At 47.8% G+C, this 19,139-nt stretch overlaps 1 protein-coding gene across 1 annotated transcript; it reads left to right on the forward strand.

Moving 5' to 3' along the window:
* The first annotated feature begins 17,550 nt into the window (after positions 1–17,550).
* Positions 17,551–18,602, forward strand: mcee (methylmalonyl CoA epimerase). Its single transcript, XM_068057648.1, has one exon. It carries the CDS (start codon positions 17,700–17,702, stop codon positions 18,144–18,146), a length of 447 nt encoding a protein of 148 aa, XP_067913749.1. The 5' UTR covers positions 17,551–17,699; the 3' UTR covers positions 18,147–18,602.
* The last annotated feature ends 537 nt before the right edge of the window (positions 18,603–19,139 follow it).

Consider the following 19,139-nt stretch of genomic DNA (forward strand, 5'->3'; position numbering starts at 1 on the left):
AAAAGCAAAATACTGTGGATGCTGGGAATCTTTTCACCATTGATGTCCAATCTATCTACACCTTCATTCCCCACTAGGACAGTCTGACATCTCTCTGTTTCTTCATTAAATGGAGGCCCAACCAGTATCCATTATTTTTGAGTTTGCTTTTGGGATAGCAGCTGTTGATGATGATTCTACTATTCCCATTTACCTCTCCCCTAGACCCATCTCACGTTTCTTCACTTGTCCGTTTACCTCTCTCCTGACCCATCTCATGTTTCTTCACTTGTCCTGTTACCATCTTTTTTTGCCATGCATCATCATCCTTTTTGTGATTTAATCTCTCCTGCCCTCCACCCTATCACAGACCTTCTCTTCTGTTCTTTCCTCCCTCCCCTGCCTCCCCCTTTCTCTGCCTCTGTACTTGCTTAAAACCTGTTACATCTCTAACATTTTCAGTTCTGACAACTCTGTTTCTCTCTCCATAGGTGCTGCTCGACCTGCTGAGTATTTCCAGTATTTTCTGCAAAGTACAGATGGTTGTGGTCTGCTGAAGCCTTTATTTTACTGAATGAGATATTACTTGTTGAATCAAGCGATACTAACTGCTAATTAGCTGCATGTAGGTCTGTAGCTGAAGTTCCAAGAGGCGAGAAATTCCACTCAAGCCATAACAGAGATGCATAAAAATAGTTAACATTCTTAAAGTAAAATGAGCCATAATAGATCTGCTTGCACTCTGGGTTTTTGTTTCTAACAGATTATTGTCCTTCTGGGTTTAAACTGTATGCACTACACCACCCCCTAGTGGCTCTAATCAGAAAGAAAGAACTCTGTAATATTTTTTAGGTTTTGACCCAGCAAAGCTGGATCTCTTACATTGCAGGAGGAAGCTGTAGGGAATCTAACCCACCTCCACCCCACCACATCAAACCTGAGCTGCATCCCCCAAAAATGACAGGCATTTGCTTACAATATGCAAATATACTTGGATTTGGGACAATGTCAAGAGCAGTGTCCCAAATCCAGGAAGTCCGGGCCTGCCAAGGATCGATTGCTGTTGTGGCTCGACTGGAATTTCTAGCCTCTTGGAACTTTTGCCACAGACCTGCACGCTGATAATCAGCATTTACTATCCAGTAATTCAATAAGTAATAGGTAACTATTATAAGACCCTCTCTCTAGTCTAATGTTTCTAACCTTTACTCTAGATATCAATGGCACACGACAACTTGGATACTGTTCCACTAAATGTGGTACATTTTTATTAACCCACTAAGCGAAAGCACATACTCACAATACCAGTTGCTTAGTAATCCTGCGTGCTGGTGTTCGTCTCCAAGGGGTCGGACCACCGAACGATGTTTCCGCACGTCTTCCAGTGACTGACCAGGTCACTACCCTCTGGCTGCGGCAGTGATGTCTTCATGGGCTCTGACTTTTATACCCCTTTCTGACTCTGGCCCCTTAACATATATAAAGTAAAACCCCAAATCGGGTCATCCAATTGGGTTTTAGTACCTCAGATATTCAACCATGGTACCTCACCACCCTTCAAGACCACCTAACATATGGTCATTTCCTGCTCCCAACAGGCAGGGGGCCTCCAGGTGCACACCAGCAATGGGAGTCTTTTGTTTGTGATGCCTCTATTCAGATAAGGCAGGAAGAAAGCCATTTACACATTTCCAGGGAAGCCATTGTCTATAAGGGTTGTTGCAGACAGAGTGTCTGGTGGTGTAATTATCTGGGCCAACACCTTGATGACATGTCCCGACATGTCAACATGTGTATCCTTGTTCACTTAAAACTGTCCTTATTTTCAAAAGTCCAGTGTATGAGCCCCATCAATGATGTCTCCTCTCGTCCCGATGTTCTCCACACTCCATGTCCCTACCACTCGATGAACTCTGGACGCAGGATCTACACCACAACCGGTTACATTCTTCTGCAGCCAGAAATACCAAAAAGCATTAAATCAACAGCAATTGGTGTAGCAAACAATTCATAAGGTACGTAATCTGTTTAGAGAACACATGAACTGCCTTACACTATCAACCTTTTGTTTAAGATGTTCTCCTTTAGCTCCCTTTCCTCTGTCCTGAAGCATCTGAGTCTTCGAAGGGCTGCAGTTCCACAAACACCAGATGCCCTTGGCACCTCTACCAAAATTCTACATGCAAGTTATTTGGCTGTGGCAGTCATTACAATCGGCCCTGAGCCTATCTTTACTAAACATTCAAACCGCTGAACTTTCCACCAGAACTGTGGAGAGTTTGAAGCATTGAAGTGCCTATCTATGTGTGGGTGTTTAAAATACTGTGCAAACGAAATGATCAGAATCTAACTGAGAACTTAAATTGAATCATTCAGGAACCCTGGTTAGTTATATCCACCCACCCCGCCACCTCCTCCCGCTCCACCCGCCTCCCCCCCCACCCCCACCCCCACCTCCCCCCCCACCCCCACCCCCACCCCCCCCCCCCCCCCCCCACCCCTATGCCTCACCCAGAGGGCTTCAGGTGAATTCTCACCCAGGCTGAGATTAACTAACGAGGGATTAAACCTGGCACCTTCCTGGTCATGTGGCTCAGAGTGCCAGGCACCAATAAAACATTTACACGGGATTAAGGGACAGTGGTTCAGACAGCCCTTTATATGGCACATGATGGAGTTGTGGACAATATGGGCTGTGTGTGTAAAAGAGTGTTATTGCAGCTGAGAAAATATTAGTTACCGCTCTGATAATCTTCACAGTTGCTCCACTGTGAGGTTCTTTCCTTTGTTATTAATTACAGACTTTCTCAAGTGTAATTACGTCTGATCAATGGTTTCTCTTGCAGCCCCATTACATCATCTGATGTAAAGAAGTTGACATTCATCAGAGTGACAAATATTGCTGCTGGGGAATGGAACATTACCCACTTTTCTCACTGTCAGCACCAAGCATTGCCCCCTTACAGGGAGGGTGTGGGGCAGAGGGATTAAATCTGGATTGTCCCATCAAAATGTCAGTGGAGACACACAGTACCTCTTTCTGTGTTGCAAAGGTCAATCATTCATGACAGATGCTAATCAATGAAAAACAAAAGACAGAATGTCCCAGAGCATCTTGAAGTACTTTTGAAGTGTAGTCACTGTTGTAATGGAGGAAACAGAGCAGCCAATTTGCATACAGCAAACAATGAAATAAATGACCAGATCATTTGCTTTGAGTGCTGGTTGAGGGCTAAGTGTTCAGCAGGTTAGTCAGAAAACTTCCCTGTTCTTCTTTGAATAATGTCATGAAGACTTTTATGTCATCCCAAGAGGGCAGATGGAATCTCAGCTTAATGAAAAACAGCACCTCTGACACTGCAGCTCTCCCTCAGTACTGAGATGTCAGCCTGGATTGTGTCCTGGAATGGAAATTGAACTCATGACCTTCTGACTCAGAGAAGAAAGTGCTACCACAGAGCCACAACCATTGCATAATGCTCTCTCTACACTGCCCTAACAATGGGGGGAAAAGTCCTCGAGACATTGTGCAGCAGGATCAGAAGTGATAAGATCCTGTGTTAAATGTTTCTGATAGATTATAAATGAGTTCCTATTATATATAAAAATGCATTTAAAGTGTTACTGCCAATAAGGAGCTGGGGCATGTTATTTAAAGCAGATTGTATCCGTGAAACTAAGAGAGAATTCCATTGATGTATTGCCTTATCTCATTTCTTACAATCACCTCAAAGGGCAACATGTACAATGAAATTCTTTGTAGGACACTGACTGTTCTGTGGGCACCCTTTTGAAAGTATGTACATATTTTAGAAGATGGAGACAAAATGCAGCACCTAGCAGGTTAATGATAACTGCAGAACTGAACTCTCCCACATAGTACGGGGGATAACTAAATCCCAAGGGGTGGCGGGAAATGTGAAACTGTTGTAATGCGAGAAGACGGTGAGTCAGTTCACAGAGTCTTAAATTACAGTCTTAAACTCACTGTCTGCTATTTATTATTGCAGTAGATATAAAATATATAATAGTCAGTATTCCTGATCTTATTCTGCAAGGGAGACAATAAGCAGAGGCCAGGTGCAACTCCTCCAATCATTCATCCAGTGAGTTGCTGAGCCTCCACAAAACAAGAAGATGCCAGATTCAGAAATCAATAGTGAAGCAATGAAAATCGGGCATGCACAAGAGGCCAGATTTGGAGAAGTGCAGTGATCGCAGAGCGTTGTAGCTGCAGGAGGTTACAGAGAGAGGGAGGGGCGAGACCATGGAGGGATTTGAAAATAGAATCAGAATTAATTTCTGAAGTAGTAGGCCTCAACCAGATCACAGGAAGCCCAGAATAATCGCTCCTGGGTTCGGGAGGGGAGAAATCGCCAGATTTTCTGTCCGCAGTACAACCAACGCCACCTTTGAAACCCCCAGTCAACAGGGAAGCTGATCAACCTGGACCCCCTCGGCACCTGGCTGCCACCTCCACTTTCCACAGTAAAAATCTGCAGTACATTTTTGGCACAATGTGCATGTGTGTGTGTGGGAGAAAGCAGCGATTGTGCATGGTGTTTCAAATGGCAGCTTGCAAACAGTGCAGAAGCTCCCAACTTAAGCTTGTGTCATGTTTGGTGGGCCTCACAAGAAATGTGAGCACAACTGAGGAACAGACTGACTCTCACCTTCCTTCTGAGTCCCACATATTTTTCACCTCCATCCATAGAGAAGTCTGTGCACTGCACAGTAGTTCATTGTATGGGAAGTGTTTAGAAGTGTTTCTGTGAGATAAGATAAGGTGCCATATAAATAGAAACCTTTCATTATCTGGCAGATACAATCCACTTTAGACGTATGAAGGATTGAATTTCCTCAGCTAATTACATGTAGCATCATCATAAATGTTTTTGAAAAAAAAGAAGCCAGTTACAATTTCACCAGAAATAATAAACAGAGAAACATCATAAATGAGTCTCCTGCACTAGTTTTGATTGTCTAAGGGAGTTGGAGGGAAATTTTCTGGTTGGTCTTTTTCTGTCCGCCATTGTTCGTATGATATGCTGCACAGGGAGACCAGAGCCTGAAGAGAGTCTTCAGCCCCGGATGAGGACACACTTTTTTGGTGCATCTTCTGCAGCAGGGCCTCCAAATCTTCAGCACCAAAAATTTCAGTGCTGCTCATATTTCCAGTGTACAAATTAGTTGACAATCAGTCAACATTTCTGTCACCGTCATAATTGCTCCTCTATCAGAGAGCTGCAGCCTTGCTGGATTTTCTGTTCCCCAGTCAAGTGTTCGACAGGCCAAGCTCTCTAGGCAACCTTTTCAGGTGCCTCTGATTCCTCATCAAAATGGCCATTCTTTATACAGGACAGTGAGTGTTAACAGGCTATTTATTCATGGGGCTAACACAGCTACACACAATCCTATTCTCAGCAACAAACACTCACATATACTTACTCGCAGGCGTCAGCACAAAGTGATCGGAACCGGGAACTCTGCTTGATTTTTTTCTCCCTCTTTAGCTCTTGACATTGAGGTCCTACTGCTGACATCTATTAACACAGAATAGGCTACATATTGTACCTGTTTACAGTTAACATCCTCGTGTGTAATATCTGTCTCCTGGGGCAGAATTTTCCTGCAGGCTGCGGGACCTGTCGTCCAGCTCAAATGGAGGGCCAATAGGAGGCCTTCCAGCTCAAAAACAGCAGCAGGATGCCACGGCAGGTAAGTGAAGTAGAAGGCGTTGCAAAATGGAGGTGCCCTCTCTCCAACTTTTTCAAATTTAAGATAGAAATAGGTCTTTGCAGGGAGTGGAACCCCTCCACAAAATGTTCTGCAGCTGCTGCTGCACCCAGGCAAGCAGGAGGGTCTCTAAGCCTGCCTGCAGCACTGCCCCCCATCCCCACTGCGCTCTGCCAACAGTCTGCCGCCTCCAAGCAGCTGTACTGTCTCCCACCACCTGCAGGGACCTGGAGGCCAACTGGAAAATCCCAGTCAGCCTACATTAACAGGCTTTAATAGGTCTGTAATTGGGCCAATTGCCTTCCTGCTGCTTGTGGACGGGTAGCCCTGCAGTTCCCCCCCGACCCCATCCCGCCTCCAGGGAAACAGCCTGGGGGCGGGGATGAAGCCAAGGAACCTGCACGCTGGCCTGCCTCCATTCCCAGCCCCAGCGTGGCCTAAAAGTCCTGCCCCGAGGGTTTGGAGAGGAAACAGGGTGACTTTTGACAGAATTTAGAATTTTTGTTCCTACTGATCCATAATCAGTGGGTGTCTCTGAATCTCACCAGAATGTTTAACAAACACATCCCTCACAGGGAGGACACCACGTGAATGCTTAAATCAAGATGTGCCTCCTGCCTCATAGAGAAGGCACCACAAATATTCCAACGAGTGGAAGTCAGTCCAAACTGAAGTTGTTTAAAGCAGATAGTGAGGCACAATTAACAGGTCCAGTACTCATAAAGCTATTATTTCGGAATGGCTATTTGTTGGTGATAATTTGCAGAACAAGTCTACTTAATTACTTCATCGCAGTGTCTTCTTACCATCTAGAACAGTAATAGAGCAGAACGTTCACTATCAAATACCAGACTAATATAGCACAGTAATATTGTAACTACAACAACAACTTGCATTTATTAGCACCTTTAAGATAATAAAACATCCCTAATTGCTTCACATAGGCATTATAAAGCAAAATATGACACCAGGCCACATAAGTGGCTATTAGGTCAGATGCCCAAAAGTTTGGTCAAAGAGGTAGACTTGAAGGAGCATCTTAAAGAGGAAAGAGAGATAGACAGGTGGAGAGGTTTAGGGAGAGAATTCCAGAGCTTAGGGCCTTGGTAGCTGAAGGCATGGCAACAAATGGTGGAGCGATTAAAATCAGGATGTACAAGAGGGCAGAATTAAGGAGCGCAGATATCTCAGAAGGTTGTGTGGCTGGAGGAGATACAGAGATAGGGAGTGGCCAGGTTATGGAGGGATTGAAAACAAGGATGAGAATTTTAAAATGGAGGCATTGCTTACCTGGGAGTCAATATGGGTCAGTGAACACAAGGGTGATGCATGAACAGGACTTGGTGCGAGTTAGGACATGGGCAACAGAGTTTTGGATGACCTCAAGTTTACAGTGGGTAGAATGTGGGAGAGCAGCCAGGAGTGTGTTGGAATAGTCAAGTCCAGAGGCAATGAAGGCATGCATGAGGGTTTCAGCATCAGATGAGCTGAGTCAAGGGCAGAGTCGGAAAATGTTCTGGAGGTGGAAATAGGTGGTCTTAGTGATGTTGTGAATATGTGGTCAGAAACTTCTCTCAGGATCAACTATGACACCAGGTTTGCGATCAGTCCTGTTCAGCCTCAGACAGTTGGTAGGAAGAGGAATGAAGTTGGTAACTAGGGAACAGAATTTCAGTCAAGGACTGAAGATAATGGCTTCAGTTTTCCCAATATCTAATTGAAGGACATTTCTGCTCATCCAGTACTCAATGTCAGACAAGCAGTCTGACAGTTTATGGACAGTGCTGGGATCAAGAGAGGTGGTGGTGAGGTAGAGCTGGATGTTGTCAGTACACATGTGGAAACTGATGCTGTGTTTTCACATGTCACTGAGGGGCAGTATGTAGATGAGAAATTGGAGGGGGCTAAGGATAGATCCTTGGGGGACATAATGGTATGGGAGCGGAAAGAGAAGCCATTGCAGATGATTCTCTGGCTATGATTATATAGATAAAAATGGAGCCAGGAGAGTGCAGTCCCATCCAGCTGGGCAACAGTGGAGAGGTGTTGGAGGAGAATAGTGTGGTCAACTGTGTCAAAGAATTCAGACAGGTCGAGAAAGACAGTGAGAATGGAACCAGTGACCAAGAGTGGCGAGGATAAAAGCAGGAGTGGAGAGAGAAAAAAAATAATCAAGGAGTGGTGTCACAGGCAGTGGAGCACCACAGGAGAGTCGTGAGATACAGAGAGGTGGCAGCAGAATCAGCAGAGTGCATAAAACAAATACTGAGGGAATTTAAGAACGTGTCGTCACGGCAAACACAGGGGAGGAGGACGTCACATCACAAGGAGGGGTGGGGCGGTAATTTGCAAGTAAATATTTAAGTTAACCTATATATAACATAAACTAGATCAAGTAATTGAGTCATAGGTTTATTTCTGGTAACTTTAGCCACTCATGTGATTAATAGAGGCATAGCAGGGCACCTCAGTTCTGTTCAATTTACATCCTGTCCTATGTGGGATCTCCAGGATGCTTCTTATGTCCTAGACAACCTTATGTGCAGGAAGTGGCGTTAGCTGGAGAAGCTTGAGCTCTGGGTTTCGAAGCTTGAACAGCAGCTAGAGTCACTGGAGAGCTATGTGGATAGCATGTTTCTGGAGGTGGTCACCCTGCAGCCTAAGAGTGTGCATGCAGAGAAGGAATAGGTGACCACCAGATAGTCAAGCAGGACCAGGCAGCTAGTGCAGGGTCTTGAGTCCATCTTGCTCTCTAACCAGTATTTGGTTTTGAATTCTAGTGAGGGTGATGGTTCCTCTGGGAAATGCAGCAACAGCCAAGTCCACAGCACCCTGGGTCAATCAGCTGTATGGGCGGCAGGAGTCGGGAGGGGGGAGTGGCGGGGGGAGGAGGAAGCTGTGAAAAGCTATTGTGATGGGGATTCAATAGTTAGGGGGACAGGCATTTCTGTAGCTGCAGACATGACTCCAGGATGGTATGTTGCCTCCCTGCTGCCAGGGTCAACGATATCACTACAGAATATTCTGAGGGGGCAGTGTGAACAGTCAGAGGCCATATCGGTACCAACAACATAGGAAAAAAGAGGGATGAGGTCCTGCAGGCAGATTTTAGGTAGCTGGGCAAGAAATTAAAAAGCAGGACCTCAAAGGTCACCTCTAGGTTCCTCATGGTGCCACGCACTACTGAGTACAGAAATAGGTGGATAGTGCAAATGAATGCATGGCTGGAGAGATGGATTTAGATTCCTGGGACATTGAGTCTAGTTTGGGAGATCGGACCTGTACAAACCTGGCCAGTTACACCTCAATAGGGCCGGGACCAATATCGTGGCAGGGAGGTTTGCTAGTGCTATTCGGAGGATTTAAACTCGCTTGGCAGGGGGATGGGAACCTGAGCGTAGACTCAGAAGGAAGAAAAGCAAAGCTGGAGATGGAAGGCAGGAAATTTGTAAGCGAGTGTGGAAGGCAGAAAAAAACAAAAGCTCAAAAATAGACAACGAAAGAGTTGTTCAGTGATTAGTGATATACTCTTCAATGTAAGGAGTCACTGCAGATGAGCTGAGGACACAGATAACTACTTGGAAGTATGATATTTCACCGGGACCTGCCAGCCTGGTCCCACCAACCTGGCCCTGGTGACCCTACCTCACTTACCTGCTGTCCTGGTCTCTAGCACTGAGCCTGGATCCAGTATCAGCAGTGGCCACTGCTCCCAGTGGCACTGGCAGTTCTACTGAGCTGCCAGCAGCTCTTGGAGGCAGCTCTTGGAGGCGGGATCCCTGACTTTAATGGCATGGGGATCCCAGCGTCAGGCTATTAATTGTACAATCATGCCAGGGGGCTCCAAATAGCCCAGGCAAGTCTCCCCCTCCTTTGGGCCCGGTGCTGGGGGCCCTGCCATCAGCACAAATTTCAGCCAGTTAACTCTGTTTTTCTCTCCACAGAGGCTGCTGACCTGCAGTGTATTTCCAGCATTTTCTGTTCTTTTTTGTTGTAGCCTAACCTCAGTGGTGGGCAAATTATTGGAAAAAATTCTGAGGGACAGTATAAATCATCATTTAGAAAGGCATAGATTAATCAACAATAGTCAGCATGGGTTTGTTAAGGGAAGGTATTTACTGAATAGTGCCTGCAGAGTCTCATCGACAGGTTTGCGTCTGCCTGCAATGAATTTGGCCTAACCATCAGCCTCAAGAAAACGAACATCATGGGGCAGGACGTCAGAAATGCTCCATCCATCAATATTGGCGACCACGCTCTGGAAGTGGTTCAAGAGTTCACCTACCTAGGCTCAACTATCACCAGTAACCTGTCTCTAGATGCAGAAATCAACAAGCGCATGGGTAAGGCTTCCACTGCTATGTCCAGACTGGCCAAGAGAGTGTGGGAAAATGGCGCACTGACACGGAACACAAAAGTCCGAGTGTATCAGGCCTGTGTCCTCAGTACCTTGCTCTACGGCAGCGAGGCCTGGACAACGTATGCCAGCCAAGAGCGACGTCTCAATTCATTCCATCTTCGCTGCCTTCGGAGAATACTTGGCATCAGGTGGCAGGACTATATCTCCAACACAGAAGTCCTTGAAGCGGCCAACACCCCCAGCTTATACACACTACTGAGTCAGCGGCGCTTGAGATGGCTTGGCCATGTGAGCCGCATGGAAGATGGCAGGATCCCCAAAGACACATTGTACAGCGAGCTCGCCACTGGTATCAGACCCACCGGCCGTCCATGTCTCCGCTATAAAGACGTCTGCAAACGCGACATGAAATCGTGTGACATTGATCACAAGTCGTGGGAGTCAGTTGCTAGCATTCGCCAGAGCTGGCAGGCAGCCATAAAGACAGGGCTAAATTGTGGCGAGTCGAAGAGACTTAGTAGTTGGCAGGAAAAAAGACAGAGGCGCAAGGGGAGAGCCAACTGTGCAACAGCCCCGACAAACAAATTTCTCTGCAGCACCTGTGGAAGAGCCTGTCACTCCAGAATTGGCCTTTATAGCCACTCCAGGCGCTGCTTCACAAACCACTGACCGCCTCCAGGCGCGTATCCATTGTCTCTCGAGATAAGGAGGCCCAAAAGAAAGAAAGAAAGAAGGTATTTACTGAATAACGTGATTGAATTTTTGGAGGAGGTAACAAGAAGGGTTGATGAGGACAGTGCATTTGATGTAGTCGTGGATTTTAGCAAGGCTTTTGACAAGGTCCTACATGGCAGATGGGTCAGAAAAGTAAAAGCCCATGGGATCCAAGGGCAGTGGCAAGTTGGATCCAAAATTGGCTCAGTGACAGGAAGCAAAGGGTAATGCTCAACAGGTGACAAGGCTGTTTCCAGTGTGGTTCCGCAGGGTTTTCCCAGTATATATCAATGATATAGGGGCATGATTAAGAAGTTTAAGATAATACAAAAATTAGTCATGTGGTTGATTGTGAGGAAGAAAGCTGTAGACTGCAGGAAGATATCAATGGACCGGTTATCTGTGGAGAAAAGTGTGAGGGGAGGTGGGGGAATACACAATAAATGGCAGGATTCTGAGAAGTGTATAACAGCGGCACCTTGGAGTGCATTTCCACAGATCCCTGATGGTAGCAGGACCGGTAAATAAGATGGTTCAAAAGGTATATGGGATACTTTCCTTCATTAGCCAAGACATAAAATATAAGAGCTGGGAGTTTATGCTGGAACTGTCCCCAGATCAATACCCTGGGTCTCTAGGTTACTAGTCCAGTGACAATACCACTATGCCACCGCTTCCCCTCGTGTAGAGCACAGCAGACCACGATACGCGAGACCCTCATTGGGGCATACTGCAGAGCTCCACCGGATCGATCGAGGCAGCGGAATCTCATCTTCAGTAGTCCAACAGTCTGCTCGATGGTCACTTGGGTGGACCTGTGGCAATTGTTATACCTCTACTCCGCTGCATTGCGAGAGCTTCTCACAGGCATAGGTAGCCAAGCCAAGTCTTCAATGGCTATCCTTGACCCCGGGAATCCGTCCCTGAAGGCAAGCGGACCTGAAAAGCTTTGACACCTGCGACTATCAAAGTATGTAGGCGTTGTGACTGCTTCCTGTGAAGCGGGCACACACCTGTAGGAAACGCTTTCAGTGGTCGCATTGATTGAATGGAAGCGCTTCCTGTTGATGAAGGCGGCTGGCTCATCCATGGGAGCCTGAATGGCCACATGCGTGCAATCTATCACACCTTGCACCTGGGGGCATCCCGCAATGGCCCCAAACCTGATTCCCGCTCAGCCTGGCTGTCATGGTCGGTCCAGTAGCGCACATAGTCACCAGCCCTCTTGAACAAAGCATTGGTCACCTCCTTGATGCAGCGATGGACTGCTGGCTGGGAGTCCTCACATATGTACCAGGTGGATTCCTGGAAAGATCCAGACATGTAGAAGCTTAGTGCCACAGTGATCTTCAGGGCCACTAGCACAGGGTGACCCCCAAATCCCATAGGTCACAACTTACCCTGCAGTAGGGCGCATAGGTCGGTGACGGCTTCTCTGGCGAGCCTTAGTCTTCACTGGCAGTGGCATTCAGACACTTGCAGGTAGCTAATCCAAGTCTGGTAGACTCTGTAGCATATGTGGGCCCTTCTTGGCATGGCTGGCTGCTGTAGTCGTTGAGCTTCACGGACAGGCACAGCAGCCTGTTGGCACACCTTCCATCAGAGGTGCCGCATCGCACCAAGGGGGTCCAAAAATACAGGGTGTGTGAGACCCATGCCAGGTGACCTGCGGGCCTGCAGATCGTTGTCGATGCACAGACAACACTGCCCTGGCAATTGAGCTTTTGACTATTCTCTCGGTGGAGTCCCTGATGGACCACAGAGCCCAACCTTGCTGATGGTCCACCCTCTGTTCCAGCAGTGTCAACGACCAAACGCATCACACAGCAGTTTGGTAACACAGTACAGACCCCCCAAACCCACACTAAACCCTTGCAAAGCCCCCGAGACTGAACCATCTTGCAGAGCCCGAGACCCCGAACTCCCTTGCAAAGCCCGAGACTCAAACTCCCATGCACAGTCCGCGAGACACCAAACCCCCTTGCAGAGCCAAGTCCCTGAACCTCTTTGCAGAGCCCCCAAGTCCCTGAACCTCCTTGCAGAGCCCCCAAGTCCCCGAACCCCCTTGCAAAGCCCACAAGACCAGAAACCCCCTTGCAGAGCCCCTAAGACCCTGAACTCTCTTGCAGAGCCCCCAAGACTCCTTTTTTATTCATTCATGGGATGTGGGCATCACTGGCTATGCCAGCATTTTTTGCTCATCCCTAATTGCCCTTGAGAAGGTGGTGGTGAGCTGCCTTCTTGAACCGCTGCAGTCCATGTGAGGTAGGTACACCCACAGTGCTGTTAGGAAGGGAGTTCCAGGATTTTGACCCAGCGACAGTGAAGGAACGGCGATATAGTTCCAAGTCAGGATGGTGTGTGACTTGAAGGGGAACTTGCAGGTGATGATGTTCCCATGCATCTGCTGCTCTTGTCCTAGTTGGTAGAGGTCGCGGGTTTGGAAGGTGCCGTCGAAGGAGCCTTGGTGCGTTGCTGCAGTGCATCTTTGTACATGGTACACACTGCTGCCACTGTGTGTCAGTGGTGGAGGGAGTGAATGTTTGTACATGGTGTGCCGATCAAGCGGGCTGCTTTGTCCTGGATGGTGTCGAGCTTCTTGAGTGTTGTTGGAGCTGCACCCATCCAGGCAAGTGGAGAATATTCCATCACACTCCTGACTTGTGCCTTGTAGATGGTGGACAGGCTTTGGGGAGTCAGGAGGTGAGTTACTCGCTGCAGGATTCCTAGCCTCTGAACTGCTCTTGTCGCCACGGTATTTATATGGCTACTCCAGTTCAGTTTCTGGTCAATGGTAATCCCTAGGATGTTGATAGTGGGGGATTCAGCGATGGTAATGCTGTTGAATGTCAAGGAGAGATGGTTAGATTCTCTCTTGTTGGAGATGGTCATTGCCTGGCACTTGTGTGTGCAAATGTTACTTGCCACTTATCAGCCCAAGCCTGGATATTGTACATGGACTGCTTCAGTATTTGAGGAGTTGCGAATGGTGCTGAACATTGTGCAATCATCAGCGAACATCCCCACTTCTGACCTTATGATTGAAGGAAGGTCATTGATGAAGTAGCTGAAGATGATTAGGCCTAGGACACTCCCCCTGAGGAACCCCTGCAGTGATGTCCTGGAGCTCAGATGATTGACCTCCAACAACAGCCATCTTCCTTTGCGCTAGTTATGACTCTAACCAGCAGAGAGTTTCCCCCTGATTCCCATTGACTCCAGTTTTGTTAGGGCTCCTTGATGCCATACTCAGTCAAATGCTGCCTTGATGTCAAGGGCAGTCACTCTCACCTCATCTCTTGAGTTCAGCTCTTTTGTCCATGTTTGAACCAAGGCTGTAATGAAGTCAGGTGCTGAGTGGCCCTGGCGGAACCCTTACTGGGTATCACTGAGCAGGTTATTGCTAAGTGAATGCTGCTTGATGGCACTGTTGATGACACCTTCCATCACTTTGCTGATGATTGAGAGTAGACTGATGGGGCAGTAATTGGCCGGGTTGGACTTGTGCTACTTTTTGTGTACAGGACATACCTGGGCAATTTTCCACATTGCCGGGTAGATGTCAGTGTTGTAGTTATACTGGAACAGCTTGGCTAGGGGTGCGGCAAGTTCTGGAGCACAGGTCTTCAGTACTATTGCCGGAGTATTGTCAGGACCCATAGCCTTTGCAGTATCCAGTGCCTTCACTTGTTTCTTGATATCACGCAGAGTGAATCAAATTGGCTGAAGTCTGGCATCTGTAATTTAGTTTAGTTTAGAGATACAGCACTGAAACAGGCCCTTCGGCCCACCGAGTCTGTGCCGACCATCAACCACCCATTTATACTAATCCTACACTAATTCCATATTCCTACCACATCCCCACCTGTCCCTATATTTCCCTACCACCTACCTATACTAGGGGCAATTTATAATGGCCAATTAACCTATCAACCTGCAAGTCTTTTGGCATGTGGGAGGAAACCGGAGCACCCGGAGGAAACCCACGCAGACACAGGGAGAACTTGCAAACTCTACACAGGCAGTACCCAGAATTGAACCCGGTGTTGGGGACTTTAGGAGGGGGCCGAGATGGCTCACCAAATCGGCACTTCTGGCTGAAGATTGTTGCAAATGCTTCTGTCTTATCTTTCGCACTGATGTGCTGGGCTCCCCCATCATTGAGGATGGGGATATTTGTGGAGCCAACTCCTCCAGTTAGTTGTTTAATTGTCCACCACCATTCACGGCTGCTGCTCCTGGCATGCCCTCCTGCGCTCTTCATTGAACCAGGGTTGGTCTCCTGGCTTGATGGTAATGGTAGAGTGGGGGATATGCCGGGCCATGAGGTTACAGATTGTGGTTGAGTACAATTCTGCTGCTGCTGATGGCCCACAGCGCCTCATGGATGCCCATCTCCCTTGCAAAGCCCTTGAGACCCCGAACCCCCTTTCAGAGCGCGAGACCCCGAACCCCCTTGCAGCACCCACAGCAATAGTCTGACAATGGCCTCCGACAACCTCCCCCCCCTCCCCTTCCCCTATGCAGCAATCCTCAGGGCTGCCTCCCCGTCATGGCAATGTGGCCTCCCTCCTCGATGCCACCAGATTATAACGGTCATGAACCCGAAGGCACGCGAGTGCCGCCCGGCATTCACAAAATCAAGCACCAATCATTACATTGGAGTTAATTATAGTTAAATGCATTTAAAACAGCAGTTCAGCAATTTAAAATAGATTCCCGTCGCTGCCATAGTGCTGTCCCGCCACTGACAAAATCCAGAACCGACATAACAACGCCGGATTTCCGGCAGATAGTTCCAGTGCGATTCTCCGTCCCCCCACGCCACCATACCTGCCTTCAACGGCCACATTAAATTCAGCCTGAAGTGTCTACAAGCTAGGGATCAACAGCTGGAATGTGGGATTAGACTGGATAGTTCTTTTTCAGCTGGCTCAAATACAATGGGATGAATGTCCTCCTTCTGTTCCATAAATTTTCTATGTTTTATGTTTCAAAGGAGATGGGGATATAGTTTAACTTTGTCACAGTCATATAGGATATCATTTGCAACTCTGGTGAGAGCCATTTCGATACTGTGGCAGGGCCAGAAGCCTGATTGGAGGGAATCAAACATGGAGTTCTTGGAAAGCTGGGTACAGATTTGTAATTTAATATAATGACACAGCACATCAATATTATATAAATCAGCTCCACTCCAGAACATTGCTGCCGGAGTTCCTCAAGGCGACATTCCAAAACCATCTATCTTCAGTTGCTTCATCAATGACCTTCCCTCCATCACCGAGTCAGAATGGGAATGTTCGCTAGTGATTGCACAATGTTCAGCTCTATTCTCAACTCCGCAGATAACGAAGTAGTCCATGCCCACATGCCACAAGTACAGCTCAATATCCAGACTTAAGCTGACAAGTGGCAAGTTAACATTCACACCACACAGGTCCCCAAATGCCATTGGTATTGGCCTGCATCGTGCCCATGTAGCTGAAGAGGCCCAGTCAGGGTAAATTTGGAATCATTTCTGTGGGCCTGTGAGAGAAACAAGAGGGCTCAGTCGAGCCCCATAAAAATAATCCAAGCCACTGCCATCCTGTCAGCCCCAACCTCTGTGATTATGACCAACCTCACTGTGCACTTATGTTGCTGTCGGCCAGGTCAGCCTGATGGTGGGAAGCCACAATGTGACAAGCTGCATCTGGAAGCCTGTTTGGTGCATGGCAGTTCCCCGGCCCAATGTTAATGAGACTATTGCCTCAAAATTAAAATCATCTCCTCACTGCAGATATGGGCAATCGTCGGGATCAAGCTGCCAGTTAGTTGCCCGTAAGTCAAAAGTGACGCTGACAGGTCTGTGTGAATCCTGCCTGGTCATATTATCCTTTTCCAGGTACATTGTTTATATTGAGCTGTAAGCTTTTTGGGAATTGTGTGGACTTCTCCAAGTTTTGTCGGCTGTATAAGGAAGAGACTGGTCCAGGATCTTAAACAGCTGAATATCAGGACACCAAATCAGCAGGCCTTCTGTGAGCAGCACAAGAGTCTAAGAGACACTGGGAATAACATCACAATTTAGTTGTTGAGGTTCCTTTGATTTTTGACCTAACGCTTTATCTTAAGCATCTTCTGCTTGATTGGACCACACCTGAGCTTATATTATTACTGGTGTCCTTTAAGAGGAGCACTTGCAGAGCTAGCTTCTGTCAGGTGGCATTGGGGTAACTCAGTTCCACGGCCTATTGTCAGGATTGCCAACTCTGCTTAAATATCTTTGTGGAAGATTCATCACATGACCTCCTGCCTCCACCCGCTCTGCACCCACAGTCTCGCCATTGGTCACCCAACAGGTGAAGCCAGCAGGCTCTAACTGGATGATCCTTGAATGTTGGTCAGCCTTTGCTCTCATTGCCACTATTTTTGTAAATAATCAATAAAAGTGTTCACAAGAAATGAAAAAAATAAACACTTTTTTTAACTGCCCCTATGATTTTTCTCCAGAGTTCGCACAGCCCTGGAGAGGAAGCTTCAATTGTTGGAGACTCCAGTCCAATCCGGGAGGGTTGGTAAACTCTGATTGAGACAAGCCCCCGGATGAAGGGGGCGGTGCCTCTGGATGATGCTGAGTGTATCCCGGATGAAGGGGGCGGTGCCTCTGGATGATGCTGAGTGTATCCCGGATGAAGGGGGCGGTGCCTCTGGATGATGCTGAGTGTATCCCGGATGAAGGGGGCGGTGCCTCTGGATGATGCTGAGTGTATCCCGGATGAAGGGGGCGGTGCCTCTGGATGATGCTGAGTGTATCCCGGATGATATTTGTGCCTGTGGATGACCCTCAGTGTATCCTGGCTGCGGTGTCAATAAAGTTGTTTTTGAAAGCAGCAGCAAGGCAGTGACCTCCATATTGAAGGTTGCTATGGGAAGCCGGGCGCTCAGCTCCGGGATCCGGGACGCGCTCTGGAAGCTGGGGCGCCTCAACCATGTGGCGATCGCGGTGCCGGAGATGGAGAAGGCCCGCTCCTTCTACCGGGAGGTGCTGGGGGCCCGGGTCAGCGAGCCGGTGGCCCTGGCCGAGCACGGGGTCCTCACCGCCTTCGTGGAGCTTGGCAACACCAAGCTGGAGCTGCTGGAGCCGCTGGGTCCCGACAGCCCGATCCGCGGCTTCCTGCACAAGCACCGCGACGGCGGCATGCACCACATCTGCATCGAGGTGGACCACCTGCCCGCTGCCATGGAGCAGCTCCGTGCCCGCCAGGTGCGCACCCTGAGCGAGGAGGCCCAGATCGGAGCTCACGGCAAACCCGTCATCTTCCTCCATCCCAAAGACTGCGGCGGGATCCTGGTGGAGCTGGAGGAGGCCTGAGGATGGCGGCGGGGGCAGGTGACATGAGCAACCTCCTCCTCCCCTGACCTGAACGTTGGAAATTAATACCCGGGGGGAATTTACCCTTAACTTCAGGAGGTTTGTGACCTCCACTGTCTGTATCCGAGGGAGTTTGGGAGCTGACAACACCCAGAAGATGCTGATAAACAAAACTAACGTGGATTAGAGACCTCACCTGTGCTTCTTTATGTGAAGCACAACCTTCCTCAAACGGATCAAAACCCAAAACAAGTGGCTTTTCCCCATCAGTCGGCAGATCTGGAATATGCCTGAAGATCTCTTGCTGTGTTAAAGTAGTCACACGGGGGAGGAAAGTGAGAGCTACTCTTAGTCTGACCAGTGTCCTGCTCACTTCTTTGTCCATAGCCTCTAAATTTAGACTTGGAATATTCTTAATTCCTTTCATTTCAGCATTAATAAAGGATGGGGGTGATATTTGTGGGCTACTTGTTTTGGTCTGTTAAATTTTACATTTTTGTGCGCGCTGGGACAACTGAACTAAATATAAAGTTATATTTGGTTATAAAGTTTACAGGAGGGACAGGGAAAATGGTAGAGGGGTTGGAGTAGCCATACTGATAAGAAATAATATCACCTCATTGGTGAGGGAGGATATAATGAGGGGAAAGCACCCAGTGGAGACTTTATGGGTGGAATTGAGGAACAGAAAAGGATCTAAAACTGTAATAGGTGTTCTGTATAGACCCCCTGGTAGCAGTTCTGAGGTGTTAGATTGTATAAATGCACAAATTAGGCAAGTGTGTAACAAAGGCAGAGTAGTATTAATGGGGGATTTTAACTTGCACATAGATTGGGAGAGGTAGACTAGCACCTGTCAGAAAGGTAGTGAAATTCTGGAATGTGTCCGGGATAGTTTCCTACAGCAGTATGTCCTAGATGTAACAAGGGGACAGGCAATATTAGATTTAGTTATGAGTAATGAGCTAAATTTAATTAGTAGCCTAACTGTGC

This window comes from Heterodontus francisci, chromosome 25 (genome assembly GCF_036365525.1).
Source record: "Heterodontus francisci isolate sHetFra1 chromosome 25, sHetFra1.hap1, whole genome shotgun sequence".
Classification (NCBI taxonomy): Eukaryota; Metazoa; Chordata; class Chondrichthyes; order Heterodontiformes; family Heterodontidae; genus Heterodontus; species Heterodontus francisci.